Source organism: Tenrec ecaudatus, chromosome 5 (assembly GCF_050624435.1).
Source record: "Tenrec ecaudatus isolate mTenEca1 chromosome 5, mTenEca1.hap1, whole genome shotgun sequence".
NCBI classification, from domain to species: domain Eukaryota; kingdom Metazoa; phylum Chordata; class Mammalia; order Afrosoricida; family Tenrecidae; genus Tenrec; species Tenrec ecaudatus.
Genome location: NC_134534.1, coordinates 30,217,678 through 30,233,082, shown reverse-complemented (window position 1 = coordinate 30,233,082; position 15,405 = coordinate 30,217,678). Strand labels below are relative to the sequence as shown.

The window sequence follows — 15,405 nt, the reverse complement described above, 5'->3', positions numbered from 1 at the left end:
CAAGTTGTGCCTTAAACACCATTAATAAAATGTATTATTTTTAAAAAAAACTTACCACACAGTTTCAGTTTATACAATCCTTGTTTCAGGCTTACTACTTACATAAATGAGTCTATATAGTCTACATCTATATGCATATGTACTCAAATTGCCAAGGTAATCACTTACATAATAACTGAATTTAAGTCTTAATTGAACAAGATTTTTGCTAAGAAGCCTTGACGTAGTTACGAATTAGGCCGCAATGCACAAGGTGAGCAGTTTCAAACACCAGCCTCTCCATGGACCATGGCTTTCAACTCCAGTACAGCATTCCTCTCTGGAACCCAGAAGGCAGTTCAACCCTGTACTTTAAGGCCACTGTGAGTTCATGGCAAAGAGTCGGTGTTTGTTTGTTTTGGCTTGGTAATCAGTTAAAATAAAGCAGCTCTCAAGTGAGCTACTGCTGGTGCTACTTGTAGGGGGAAATAACTTCTCATTTTTTAATGAAGTTTTCCTATGATATTTATCATGAAAGTCTAAAAAATATTATGAAAGTATAAAACATTACTACTTTATTTCTTAGTACATTTTAAATTCTATTCAATGAGAGATAATTTGAAATAAAACTTAAACCAAGAAAATTTTTGACCTTCCTTTCTATTTCTGCAAGAGCAAGGTGAAGCCTTCGACTCCCAAGAGTGAGTCTCAGAAACCCACAGGGAGAGCTCTACTCCGTCCTACAGGGAGGCTAGGATTCGGGATCAACTAGATGGCAGTGAGCGAGTTTCTATTTCGGGAAAATAATCTTTTTGATATTGGTGTCTTAAAAAATGCACTTTGTCATGGGAACAATATGTACCATTAATAATGATACTCTTATTATTTTTATCCCCCCTTTTTTTACTTTATTATTTTTAAATCATTATATTGGGGGCTCATACAACTCTTTTTATTCATACAATTCTTATCTTTTTCCCTTTCTTAAGTAGCACAGTGAATTTAGTTACAGAGAAAAGCATGATTTAGTATTTAAAGCATTTTTTACATGTTCCTGGTATCTTCAGAAATTAAAAAGTAGCTATTCAATCAAGTTATCCCACAAAAATTATTTTTATTACAATAACAGTTCATTCTTTTTCATATAGGCAGACTTATTACTCAGTGTTCTTTGAAAAGCTAAAAGTGGTAGAATGTATAATCAGACTGAATCATTGACAAGACACTTTCAAACATTAATTATGAGTTGAGTCTCAGAATCCAAATATTCTGACATTCATAGATATTTAAAAATTGAGTAGGTCTGAAACTCAGTTTCTTGTTCTTTGTTGAATGATTAGTTAGTTACACTGTGCTATGCATAGTAAAGACTACGGTGGATGAAAATTCATGCTCATTAGAACTTGGGGGACTCCAACAGCACTAACGGTAGACTGTTTTCTAGAAGACTGATGTAGGCCTAAGCCACTGTTGACAATGCTTTGAGGACCATAAGATGGTGACCCATTTCATTTATGTGGTACTGAAACAGGGTGCATTTAAGGGGGGAAAGCATAGATTTATTTCATAAAAATTGAGCCATCTCCCTACCTTATCTGAATACTTGTATCCACTTCTAGTTACAAATCGACTTTCTCAGCATTGGATAATTGCTTTGGCCAATATTTGAAGGTCCAGGTGACTCCCAGAAGACTACAGTGACCATGGTAAATGCACACAGAATGTTGTATTTGAAGGTTGTGGTTACTGGGCAGAGCCACGATGCACAGGGCCAGGGGAAAGGACAGGGCACACTTCTTTTGGGATGTCCTCAGAGTGCCATCACTCAGCTTGATCAAATTAACTGAATCATCGTTCCACTCATTGTGCCCATGTGTTCATTGCCTAAAAATTTACAGCTCGGCCAAAAGTGGCTACCACGATTATGGTGCGGTTTTTTTCCTATTGGCTATTACTATGGGCTTTTTTTTTTTTTTTTTTTTTGGTGAGTAGAACCTTAGCTATTATCATGTGACTCTCTGTGACTTTAGAAAACTCTTCATGTTGCTGTAATATGAAGTATATGCTAAGATAAACTCAGGACCTGGCAAGCAATGTGAAGAAGTGTCTTTAAGGCAGGAATCTACATTTACATTTCATGTAATGAGGAGAAAATTTCTGTTTAATTATGTCTCTATTTCATCATATCCCTGAAGCTCATTTTCATTAAAGGATTTAAAAAGAGGGAAAGAGAGAGCAAGGAAGAGGGAAGAGTGAGGGGGAGAGAGAGGAAAAGAGGTACAAAGGGACAGAGAAAGGGGGAAAATGTAACAAAGGGAAAGAAATATCAAGGTGATGAGAGATTTCAACAAAATTCTTTGAAGGGAATTTGATAAACATTTTGCCCCCGGTGATTCAGCACCATCTGAGTTCTTCATTTCTCATGTCTTGTTGGACCATAATTTCTGGGCTTTTATTTTTCAAGTGTATGCACTAGGACTGCAAACCTGGGAAGTCATAACACATTTCTCAGTTCTATATTTTCCAATCAGAATTTGTAGGTCGATGTTGTTCTTTGATGATGTGAACTCTTACTTGACTATATTCATTGTGGCTTCTCGTGACCTGAGACTAGACATTATGTCACAGGTTTGTTTCCATATCGTATTACTGTGCTATTTATGCTTTTTACTTTAAAGGCTTAAAATATATTTACATAAATGTATGTGAACCCACAAATTCTTACATGTCCATTTATATTTTATACAAGTAAAGCTGCAAGGAGCAGAGATAGAATGAGAAATGATGGCTAGGAAATAAACTTATTTGAGTCTTAAACACAAGATATTTAAACTATTATTATTTTAGCTCCTATAAAAATATTCCATATGCTAACATGGGGGAAACAGGGCAATAATCCACCCAGGGGGAGAGTATTGGTTGTGTCCCCTACAGAACTAGAATGTGCATACAGACCCCACCATGACATGCCAAACCAGGGGGGCAACGTAATGCACAAAGGAATCCACAAAAAGATTGGACTATATGCCCGGCCCCAACCAGAATCAGCCTGACCCCCCACCATGGAAGGGAGTACCACAGAAAATGAAAATAGATCGTCTCAAGGAACTGAGCTACCATAACCAGAAGGAAGCTGAAACAAATGAAGGGGGAGGAAGGGAGTAGAACACATCAGGGCCCACCAAGCGTAGAGGACAATAGCCCTGCTCGGAGCGGCCAATGCACAGAGAGAACCATATGGCCGGCCCCACTGAGAGATGTGACATCCTGCACTGACCCATGGCCCTACACAGGAAAGCACTGGGGACACAGTGTGGGATGTGTGACCGAGCTGACCCCACCACATTGAGGCAAAAACACTGGGGGTGCGCAATAGAGCGGTGGGAGAAGCAGAACAAGGAGGTTCTGAGGGAGTATCAAGGATGGACTTTGGGGCCAGGGCATGGCACCCCATCAGACTCATCCAGGAAACAACCTTAAAGGTCAACAAACAGACCATGAACTATTAACAGACTTTTGATTTTTTAAATTTGTATGTCAGTGGCTTTTTTGTTTGCTAGTTTGTTGGTGTTGCTGTCATGATTGCCTTGTTTTTATATGTCAATTTGTTTGAGGCCATCACAATTTTATGTGCATATTATTATTTCTGCAGGTCTATCCAGAGAAGATAGGCTGGATAAACAACGTGGAGGAGAAAACAATGGGACCAATGGTCCTAGGGGGACATGGGAGAGTGGGAGGTGTGGGAAGGGAAGAGGTGTTGGCCAACCCAGGGACAGGGAACAACAAGTGGTTTAAAACCAGTGGCAGGGAGAGTGTGGGAGGATTGGAAGGGAGTGATCAAGGGCAATGTTTTTGTTGTTGTTTTGTTTTCTCTAGTTGTTTTATATCTCTGTCTTAAAAAAAAATTTCCCTTAATGTCCTTAGGAAAAAAAAAATAGTCTTTTTACAACGATGTGCCGAAGTCCAAGCAGGAAGCTCCTGCCCTTTCCAAAACGGAAGCCAAAGCAAAGGCTTTAAAAGCCAAGAAGGCCGTGCTGAAAGGCGTCCACAGCCACACAAAAAAGAAGATCCGCATGTCACCCACCTCCCGGCTGCCCAAGACCCTGAGACTAAGCAGGCAGCCCAAATACCCTCGGAAGAGCGCCCCCAGGAGAAATAAGCTGGACCATTATGCCCTCATCAAGTTCCCCTTGACCACAGAACCTGCCAAGAAGAGCGTCCACAGCCACACAAAAAAGAAGATCCGCATGTCACCCACCTCCCGGCTGCCCAAGACCCTGAGACTAAGCAGGCAGCCCAAATACCCTCGGAAGAGCGCCCCCAGAAGAAATAAGCTGGACCATTATGCCCTCATCAAGTTCCCCTTGACCACAGAATCTGCCAAGAAGATCGAAGATAATAACACACTTGTGTTCACTGTGGATGTCAAAGCCAACAAACACCAGAGCAAACAGGCTGTGAAAAAGCTCTATGACATTGACGTAGCCAAGGTCAACACCTTGATCAGGCCTGACGGTGAGAAGAAGGCATATGTTCGACTAACACCTGACTATGACGTTTTAGATGTTGCCAACAAAATTGGAATCATCTAAAGTGAGCCCAGCTGGCTAATGCTAAATATAAACGTTTTCAATATAAAAACGAGCCAAGGGAGTGGCTTTGCTGAGTATCTATTAACATAGGTTTGAGTTTGGTTTATCTTACTTTGGCTCTAAAAGAACATGAAAAAAATTGTCAAGAAATAAGCATATGTAATATTTTAATCATTTTATTGGGGCTCATAAAACTCATCACAATCCACGCATACAACAATTGTGTAAAGCAAATTTATACATTCGTTGACTTTATCATTGTCAAAACACGTACTTTCCGCTTGGGCTCCTGGAATCAGCTCCTCATTTATCTTTTTCCCTCACCCCTTCCCTCACTGTTCCCCCTCCCTCATAACCCTTGATAATTTATTAATTATTATTTTATCATATCTTACACTGCCTGATGTCTCCGTTCACCCACTTTTCTGTTATCCATCCACCAGGGAGGAGATTATATGTAGATCCTTGTAATCTGTTCCCCCTTCCTACCCCCCTTTCCCTCTTCCCTCCCAGTAACACCACTCTCACCACTGATCCTGAGGGTTCATCTGTCCTGGATTCCCTGTGTTTACAGTTCCTATCTGCACCACTGTGCATCTCTGATGTTGAAATGATTGGTGAAGACTCTGTTTAAGGGTAGTAGAATGACCTTACAAATCCAGCTAGACCAGAGGATGGACACTGGTGCAGATAGGAACTGTTTTCATGTTCTTTTAGAGCCAAAGTAAGATAAACCAAACTCAAACCTATGTTAATAGATACTCAGCAAAGCCACTCCCTTGGCTTGTTTTTATATTGAAAACGTTTATATTTAGCATTAGCCAGCTGGGCTCACTTTAGATGATTCCAATTTTGTTGGCAACATCTAAAACGTCATAGTCAGGAGCCAGTCGAACATATGCCTTCTTCTCACCGTCAGCCATGATCAAGGGTTGACCTTGGCTACGTCAATGTCATAGAGCTTTTTCACAGCCTGTTTGCTCTGGTGCTTGTTGGCTTTGACATCCACAGTGAACACAAGTGTGTTGTTATCTTCGATCTTCTTCATGGCAGACTCTGTGGTCAAGGGGAACTTGATGAGGGCATAATGGTCCAGCTTATTTCTCCTGGGGGCGCTCTTCCGAGGGTATTTGGGCTGCCTGCTTAGTCTCAGGGTCTTGGGCAGCCAGGAGGTAGGTGACATGCGGATCTTCTTTTTTGTGTGGCTGTGAACGCCTTTCAGCACGGCCTTCTTGGCTTTTAAAGCCTTTGCTTTGGCTTCCGTTTTGGAAAGGGCAGAAGCTTCCTGCTTAGCCTTCGGCACATCGTTGTAAAAAGACTTGGTTTTTGGTTTTTTTCCTAAGGACATTAAGGGAAATTTTTTTAAAGACAGAGATATAAAACAACTAGAGAAAATAAAACAAAACAACAACAACAAAAACAACTAGAAGCGCTTATCAGCAGTGTTTCCACAGGTAAAGGAAACTCAGCTATAGGTTATGTGTGAGAAGAGACGTGAGAGAGACGAGTGTAACGTCAGTGCATTCCCCATCTTCTTCAGCTGTTAACTCACTGAAATTGCAAGAGAATTGTTTTTGGATTTCACGGGTTTAAAGCACTCATAGATAGTCTAGTCAGGTGTGAATAAATGTGTAGCAAATGGAAACTACCTTTGCTCTTTGGCAATATTAATATTTCCAGATCTACATCAGGATTCTGTTTAACTGTCACCAAGTAAATATTACACAGTTGGCTGGCTCATCCTGTACGAGAGCTGAATGATGAATGGAAAAGGAAATAGAAATTGTCCGTGGAATGTTGACTTCATTACAGTGATTGTTTTTAATCACTTACATTTGGCTTTCGCTTGTCAGGCATTGTGGGAAGCTTTCACACTCATCTGCACCATTAATCTCCCCAGAAGTGATGAGGTAGGTATTGTTACCTTCTTTAATCAAGTGAAATAGTCATGGGCTACTGACGAGCACATTATGAATAACTGGAAAATCAGAAATCATGTCAAAATTTTAGATTCTGAGACAAACAGTTGTTTTAGCATATTAGTTTCAGTTAAAAAAATAGTTCCATTGAGTTTCTTTTTGAATGTGCTGTGAGAAAATGCATGTGCTGATAAAAGTGTCATGCCTTTGTTGAGATCATTATTTGTATGCCAGACAATTTCTTTTTGATGTCTTGTTCCTTAGTGATAAATTCTTTAGAAACAAGTAGGGCTCTAGGGAATTCTGAATACAATTCAGCTGCCTGAAGTTTCAGCAAAAGCATTTTAATATTTTATTGAACAAACCTAAGTTTTCGTCCTTAAATTAGAAGAATTCTTTATCCTTTCCAATTTTTCCAAAATTATCTATTAAGTCAGGTTTCAGTAACTATGCTTAACTAACTGTATTATGAAACTTCCTCTAACTCTGGAAACAGACCTATAACTCAGTTCAGTTTTTGTTCTGTAGTTAACTGTGCTCAGCATGCAGCTCTGGCTGGTAATCTTGTCTGTGTTAACAGTTAATTCTACTCACGGATATGGTGCTGCCAGTTTAAACTAGTTTTGTAAGTTGTCAACCTTACTGACTTTCTGATTGCTCAAAAATATTTAACTACCGGTATTCTCATGAACATTTCTTAACATTTTCAAAATGAGAAAACTTGGGTTCATATTAACAGTCCTAGGAGTTATTAAACTCTTTATAAACTACATGATAGCCTATAAGATCATTGTTTTTGATTCTGTGTAGTGTATTCTAAAACACAAGGTATTTAAACTAGTATTATTTTAGGTGCTGTAAAAGTACTCCATACGCTCATTAAAGATATAGTGTGACTCTGACCCCTTAGTCCCTGTACTACAGAGCCCTGTGGTGCAATGGGTAAGTACTTGATGGTACCTAGGCGGTCAGTGGTTTGACCCCACCAGTTGCTCTACAGGAGAAAAGACTTGTCAATCTGTTCTGGTAAAGATTTTCCTAAAGTTCAGTGCTGCGGAGGCCATTCCTAGTTACAGTGACCCATAGGGCAAGGTAGAACGGGTTTCTCCAGCTGTGTTTTTCATAAAGGCAGGCCATCCCATCTTTCTATTGTTGAGAGGCTAGGGCAGTGGGTCTCAACCTTCCTAATGCTGACCCTTTCATACGTTTCTCATGTTGTGGTGAACCCCAGACATAACATTATTTTCATTGCTACTTCATGTCATTTTGCTACTGCTATGAATTGGGCGACCCCTGTAAAAGGGTCGTTTGACCCCAAGGGTCGTGACCCATAGGTTGAGAACCACTGGGCTAGTGGCTTCAAACCTTCAGTCTTTCTGTTAGTCACCAAGCCCGTCCACAGCCAGGGATCCTTCCAAGAAGGATTATAATGTAGAACATGCCAAGAGGCAGTGGTCTTCCCTGGGCTACCGTGAGTTGAAATTCAGCTCCATGACACATAACATATGTTCTGCATTCAGATGGCATTGAGATTAATGAAATAATTATAAATATCACATCTGGCTATCAAATTAACTATTCCTTAACTTAATAAATTAAATACTATCTTAATTGGGCAATCAGCACACCAATATAGATTACTTTGTAGAATCTTGATTTTACATCTCAAGCCCAAATTAAATTTACTAGCTTTTCCTCTTTGCAAATAATTCTGAAAAGACAAGATGCACTAGATAGATAGATAGATAGATAGATAGATAGATAGATAGATAGATAGAAACCAAGTAAGATATGTTCCTGTGAAAGTTAATGGTGTAGTCATTATAAGTCATGAGATTTCTTATTTCTATTCCTGCATGTGGATATTAAGGCACCCTGGTGGTAAGTATAGTGATTAAGTGCTTGGCTGCTAACCAAAAGGCTAACACTTCCCACCCACCAGTCACTCTGCTTCCATAAGAATTACAGTCTCAGAAACCAAGTAGCAGTTACGTGTTGGGCTGTGACCCATGTGTTCCACAGTTCGAAACCATCAGCAGCTCCATGGAGAAAAAAACTAGGCTTTCTACTTCGTGGAAATAGTTACAGTCTCAGAAACCCACAGGTGTGTGTGTGTGTGTGTGTGTGTGTGTGTGTGTGGGTGTGAGACTATAGTCAGCATTGACCCAATGACAGTGAGTTTGGTATTGTTATAGAATCACTATGAGCTGGGACCAACCAGGTGAAAACTGTTTTGTGCTGTTGTTCATTTTATATGGCTGCTGTTTGATCTACTATTTTCTTGGGAAGCCGGACTTGAGCTGTGAGATGTACCAGAAATAGACATCATTTTCTTCTCCTAGTAAGTAGTATAGTGCCAAAAATAAACTTAACAATTATGAGTATGGTGCCAGACTTGTTAGTTTTTAAGTTGTTGTACATTGTGAATACATTATGTTGTACATTGTGAGTGCATTATGTTGTACATTGTGAGTACATTATGTTGTACATAAGTCAAACTGACTCTGGGGCCCCTAACAACAAGAAGCAAGATACATGGTCAAGGGAATACCCAGGGTTGCATTATTAATAATTGATAAAGATAGAAATTAATCAAATGACATATTATTTGATAGCAGAAATAATATGCTTTCACTTTCAATACTACCATTGAAAGAAAACTTCACAAAAACAAACACATTACACTCTCCTTTCTCTTTCTTCCTCTGGACAGCAAGGAAGTAACAGAAAGTGTAAAGAAAAAAAAGGACAAATGTAAATTTGTGAAGCTTCTCTTGCCTGCAACATTACCACCGACACTGCAGGCGAGGTTTTCTGGGGAGTGTCTTGTATCACCAAGGGTCTAGAGTATGTCATCATTGATTCAGTCTTTTCCATCTCCTCATGTTAATGGTTCCGCTTTCCCACAGGCTGTTGTAATATATCCCGTGGGTACTCGAACTAACTGAAACTTAAAATAGGAACACTGCTTCTGTGTTTTCTTTATTTTCATTTGTTACCATCACGCTGGATTGAAGAGACTATACTTATTGATCCATCTCCAGTGGAACTTCACTATTTTGTCACTGGAGCCAAGAATTATAATGTTTTTCCTTATTTATGAAATGAGAAACGAATAATATATTTAGTCTGCTTTAGTGTAAAATTCAATCAAATTGAATTTTCTGGATGTATGACACAAGAACTATATCCCAAATAAATTGGCCAGAAATGTTTTGCGTCATTAGATACTTCAACTATAATTTTATTTTCCTTCTTAGATCAAGCTGGAGCAATGCTTCCTCAAAAATGTTTTTAAAATAAACAAATTCACAGCAGTTCTGAATTCTAATTTGTGCAGAAATTTACTGGGAAAGAGAGTTAAAAAAATCTTGAAGATGATAATGAGTCCCAGCTGAGTGTCATGTACCAAGATTCTCGGAGGGTTTTTATAATATATATATATATATATATATATATATATATATATATATATATATATATATATATATATATATATATCTTTCTTGAAGACACAGATAATAGGAATAAAGAAACAACCTTTGGTTATTTGGGGAATGTTTTTTTTTCTTTTAAAAATATAAATAAATAAATAAAAATAGGCAAGGGTCTATTTCTAAATTTAATGTTTTGGAAATGATGATGGCAACATATGTACAAATATGCTACATACAATTGATATATGGAATGTTATAAGCGCTGTAAGAGCCCCCAATAAAATGATTTTTTAAAATGTGCACACACCTGGGAGCTATTATGACCCACAGGCATTGCTAACCTCTTAATGTGGATTTGAGCATTGGATTCTCATTCTGCATTAGAAGAAATCCAGCAAGTGGGGGAGAAATGGACCCTATGGAGAAGAGAACCCATGAAAAGTCTAAAGAAAATGTTCAATAAAAGGATGGGTGGGGTGCAGGTGCAGTATAAAATAAACATAAAATCTAGATGTTGCTACCTTGAAAATAGTTGAACTGCCATTTCAAATTTCCCTTCTTCCTTTATCTGAAAGTTGAACAGAAATTCAGAAGTTATCAGTGGTGCTCAAAGCTCTCTGCCACGTGACGACATCGAAATGGAAGTTGTCACTAGTGTTTTGCTAAAGAAGTAAATTTTCCATTTCAGGGACTGTTCTTTAGTAAACCCCTACAACTCCTTTGGGGTTAAAATAGAGATTTTAAGATGAAATCAAGCATAGCTAAAATATAGTTGTTATTTTTTAATGTCCTCAATTAGCAAAGTAAAACGTTGGCAGTCTTTTTTTTATTTTTGGAACCTAGAAACCCCCAACTTAGAAAGTTTTAAAGCAACTTAAATGATCCATACTTTAGGAATGATCTCTGTAACCCATCTAGAGAATGTTTCATTTTGAGTAGTTTATCTTTCTAGTAAACTGATAAAAGTAGTGTAAAAAAGTAACTTCATGGGTTTTATATCTAGAATTGTTTGCTATGTCCAGCTCAGCATTGGCTTTGGTGTTGGAACAGAAACCAAACCAATGTCATTGCCATCGAGTCATTGCTGACTCAGAGTGACACGATAAGACAGGGTGGAACGGGCTCAGTGAGCTTCTGAGACTCTATCTCTTGATGGAAGGAGGAAGCCTGTTGGCATTGAGGGTTAGGTGTTGGGCTGTATCTCTTATGCCCCAACACGCACAGAAGGTTTGCTTGCTATGCAAAGGAGAGCAAAGTATCCAGTTCTTCAGGTCAAAGTAGTACCATACTATTAAAGTATAAAATAAAGATGAAAAAATCACCAGATAATACGTTAAGTTTCTGGGGTGGTTTATCTCGGTTCTTGCTTCGCCAACACTGAAAGGATTCATGCGGCAGACGCAGTTTTGTAAATGCAAATGACTTTTATGAGGGAAAGGAAAGTTTCAGGTATGACAGTGTCAGAGAGTACACGCTGTCTCTGGAAAGCCTTCAAGGTCAAGTGGCGACCGAGTGAGGGCGGGGGGCAGGGGTTGTGGGAAATTCACAACTTTAGATAGTTGTTTCAGGGGAGCATGGAAAAACACGTAGAAGGAATAGCGCAACAGGAGCCTGGAACCAGCTTGTGAAGCCAAGAGCAGGAAATCCCCAGAGGCCAAGAGAAGGTGGGTTCCCAAGAGGGCCCACAAGTACTTACCCTCTGCACCCTGAGGAGAGATTTCCAGCCTCTGCCCGCAGCACTGGGAGAGAGAAGAGAGGAAAGGGGGCGTTGGCAATCTTATCTTGGTCTCCCCCCTCACAATTACTTCTTTCCCTAGAAATTATGCTCATTCACAACATTCTAGAATTTAGCAGCGCTGGTCTAATGGAGTGCCTGTCTTTCCACAACTAATTGAGTCTCTGGGGAGAAGCTGTGCACCTGACACACAGATGTCAAAAAGAGCATAAAGTCCAATAACAGACACAAATAAATCACAAGAATCATAGAGTAGACTCAAGAGCAAGCAACAGCATTAACAAGGATAGGTGTTTTGGGAGAGAAGAATATGCCGGGAATGGGAGGGCATCTAACCCTTGGTTGGCACAGGGGATTGCATATTGGGCTGCTAACTACAAGGTCAGCAATTTTAATTTAACAGTCCCTCAGTGGGAGAATGAGGAGACTACCTGTTCCTGTAAGTGCACATTAAGAAAGCATCCCAACCCACCCAGTGCTGCCCAAGCCCATAAGTCCAACATTAGCCCATATGTCCGACACCAATCCACCAAGTCCTCCTCCACCTCACAAAACACACACAATGCCAAATGCAGGAGAAAAGCCGAATCAGTGAGAATGTATGCATCTCAGCGCTGGCAGGGGTCTCCACACAGTTGCTCCAGCACCCAGGGCTGCATCGGGGTAGGCCCAAGCAGCTTCTCCTTGGGAATGTCTTGCAGGAAGTGAGTCTTGCCAGCTGAAGCAGGGAACTGGCTGAGGCATCTGCACCCTGGTGCGACCGTCAGAAAGCAAGATCCCTAAGAACTAGAAAGGCGAGGCTCACTGGGCCATTTATCTCTCGTCTTTTCAACTAACCCCACATGTGTTTATCAGCCAGGTTGGCACAATAAACCTTAAGTATCTCACAGGTTATCCCTACTTGATATGGGAGGGACTACCCAGGGTATACTAATTACAAAAGCAAAAATGCCTCCAACTCATGGCTATCCAGTTGATTATGACTCATGGAGACCCTATTGGTACTGCCTCTGGGTTTCTGAGACTGTAACTCATCACCAGAGTAGCAAACCTCATCTTTCTCCCAAAGCAAAGCAGGTGGTTTGGAACTGCTGACCTTGTGGTTAGCAGCTCAATGTATAGCCCACATGTCACCAGGGCTAGTAGACAAAAGTCCTTGGGGACTATGCATCTTGAGGCTCTAACCAGTGGGTGACTTTGCTCTTAGTGCTATTAGGTGCTTTGAATTTCACTTTCACACATGAGTCAGAGGAATCTAGAAAAAGCAGAAAGCCCAGGAAGCCCCCAAATGACTGAGATTAAATATTTGTCCTCTTTTGGGGGCAAAAAAGGTACCTTAAATAGAAACTGAGTTTATAAAATTATATTTTTTGGTTTGTATGCTTAAGGTTTTGTACTGAGATCCATAGCTATGATATGCCTCTGCTGCTGCTACCATTCTTTCAGAGAGCTAATCCTTCTGTGCTTCTGCTGTTTACACGAGTCTAGGAAGCACTCCTTCTATTTGAACTTAGTTCATTGTGGCTTCCCCATGGCATCCCAGAGCACTCTTCATGCCATTCTGGGCACGTAAGCAGATGCTAAGCAGGGAAGTCCCAGCATATAGAAGGAAGATGAGCAGGTGGATAATGAGGTCTATGGATTTATGCGGCATTCATAGGTTAGACCCATAAACAATGACTTATTTAGAGGAAAGTATTGATAATTTTTTGTCTACTCACAAAACATCTAAAAACAAACAAACTCACTGTCATCAAGTTGATTCTTACTGCCATCAAGGTCGATCCCGACTCATATCGATCCCATAGAACAACGTAGAAGTGCCCTTCTGGGTTTCGGAGACTGAAAATCTTTAAGGGAGTAGAAAGCCTCATCTTTTCCACACAGAGTGACTGGTGGTTTGGAAACTGCTGATCTCCCGATTAGCAGTCCAACTTGTAACTATTACACCACCAGGGCTTCAAGTTTATTGACAGGAAACTGTTAATGATGGAATGGCAGCTACCCAATGAATTATCAAAGAACATTCTAAGTACAACAGCTTTGGAATTTTCTAGCACTTCATGGAGATGTTGAGTTCCAACATTTGAGAAATGTTACTAGTTTTCAGACATATTTTTGGAGAGACATTTCAGATTTTTTTAATTACTTAGATATGTTTTCTCTCTGAGTGGGAAAAAATAATCTTAGATATTTTATCTGTGGCAACTAATCCAACCTAAGAATGAATAATTCCTGATTTGCAGCCCATAGAAAAACAAGCAACATTGTCAAGACAACCATTGCTAAATTATTATTTATCACATATTAGAAAAGGGGATTTGGTGGGATTGAAATGTAATTTCCATAGGTGAAAAAGTTAATATCTTCTGAATTTAGTTCGTACTTCAGATAAATGCAGACACCTATCTCTCATCAGCAGTCCTACCCCTTATAAAGTTTCGGCTGTGGCACCAGAATGGAAGAGTAACAAGGTATTATGGCCATCAAGGAGCTAAAGAAAGAACTTGCTATTCAGCTGAAAAGAGTACAGGGAGTGGATAGTCTGGCGCTAGTAAGGGCTTCAGGGTCCAACGCAGCTTCTCTCAGCTTACAGCGTGCCCCGAAGAACGCCTCAGCCAATGAGCCTGCCCATGAGAGGACTCAGCCCTGGCCATTTCTGTTCAAGATGGGCCTCCTGTTTGAGCAATCTGCTTAACAGCTTCCCGTTGGGTTGCCCAGGACTTTGTCAGATCTCAATCCTAGTCTGAAGCTCTCCACGCCCAAACTGGCTTCTTCCCCAACTCTCCTCTCATGGGCAGCAGAAATGCATGGTGATTTAAAAGCTTTTCCTACCCAATCCTGCTTCCTGTCTCTTCTTTCTCATGGGCTCTCGTTTCCTGTGAGGTCGGTTCCTGACTCAGCAATGCTACAATCTCACTGCCATTGAGTCGAGGCTGACTCATAGTGACACTGCTGCGGGTTGCCCAGATGTCATTGCTTACCAGAGTAGAAAGTCCAGTCTGTCTCCTGCAGACCTGCTGGCAGTTTCAAACTGCTTATGATGTGCACGGCAGCCCAATGCACAACCACTGCCCCACCAGGGCTCCTGTAGCAACTCTACAGGATAGAGTCTAACTGCCCGATAGAGTCTCCAAGGCTGTAAACTTTGTAGAAGCACACTGCCACATCTCTTTCCCGAAGAAGAGCTGATGGATCCCAGCAAACCAGAGTTCAACCACTGCACCACCAGGGTTTCTTTCCCAAGGAGCATCCAAGAAACCTTTCATACTTCGAATTCAGCCTCAGCGTCTACTTTGCAGAAAACCAAAATAACCACTGCAATTTACTAAGAACATACTATGTGAAGGAACATAATAGTGTGTTTGGGTAAATTACTTAACCTCTCATGACTGGTCCCTCACCTCTAAAATATGGTTGTTGTGACAAAGAATTGAAACAATGCAAGTGGAGCAAATTGTACAGTGCCTGGTACATAATAGGTATTCAGTAACTGGCATAAAACTGACATTCAGGGGGTTGTTATGCTTGAATGTGGAGGAGCTTCATATCGTGTAATCTATGTCCGAATGCATCAGACTTTAACATGCTCCTTTTACATGGGAGGAAACTAAAGTTCAGAGAAGCTAAACACTCTACAGTTACTTAATTTACATTGTGTGTTAGTCTGGGTAGACTAGAGAAACAAATTCGTAGAGACACTCATTTGTGTATAAGAAAGAGCTTTATATACAAGAGCA

At 40.3% G+C, this 15,405-nt stretch overlaps 1 protein-coding gene and 1 pseudogene across 1 annotated transcript; one reads left to right on the top strand and one right to left on the bottom strand.

Annotated features, from left to right (window-relative positions):
- Positions 1-244: 244 nt before the first annotated feature.
- Positions 245-4,574, top strand: LOC142449061 (large ribosomal subunit protein uL23-like). The gene is made up of 3 exons (XM_075550819.1): positions 245-253; positions 3,921-4,199; positions 4,371-4,574. The coding sequence occupies exons 1-3, from the start codon at positions 245-247 to the stop codon at positions 4,572-4,574; spliced, it is 492 nt and encodes a 163-aa protein (XP_075406934.1).
- Positions 4,575-5,410: 836 nt separating this feature from the next.
- LOC142449060 (large ribosomal subunit protein uL23-like) lies at positions 5,411-5,922 on the bottom strand (annotated as a pseudogene).
- Positions 5,923-15,405: the final 9,483 nt, after the last annotated feature.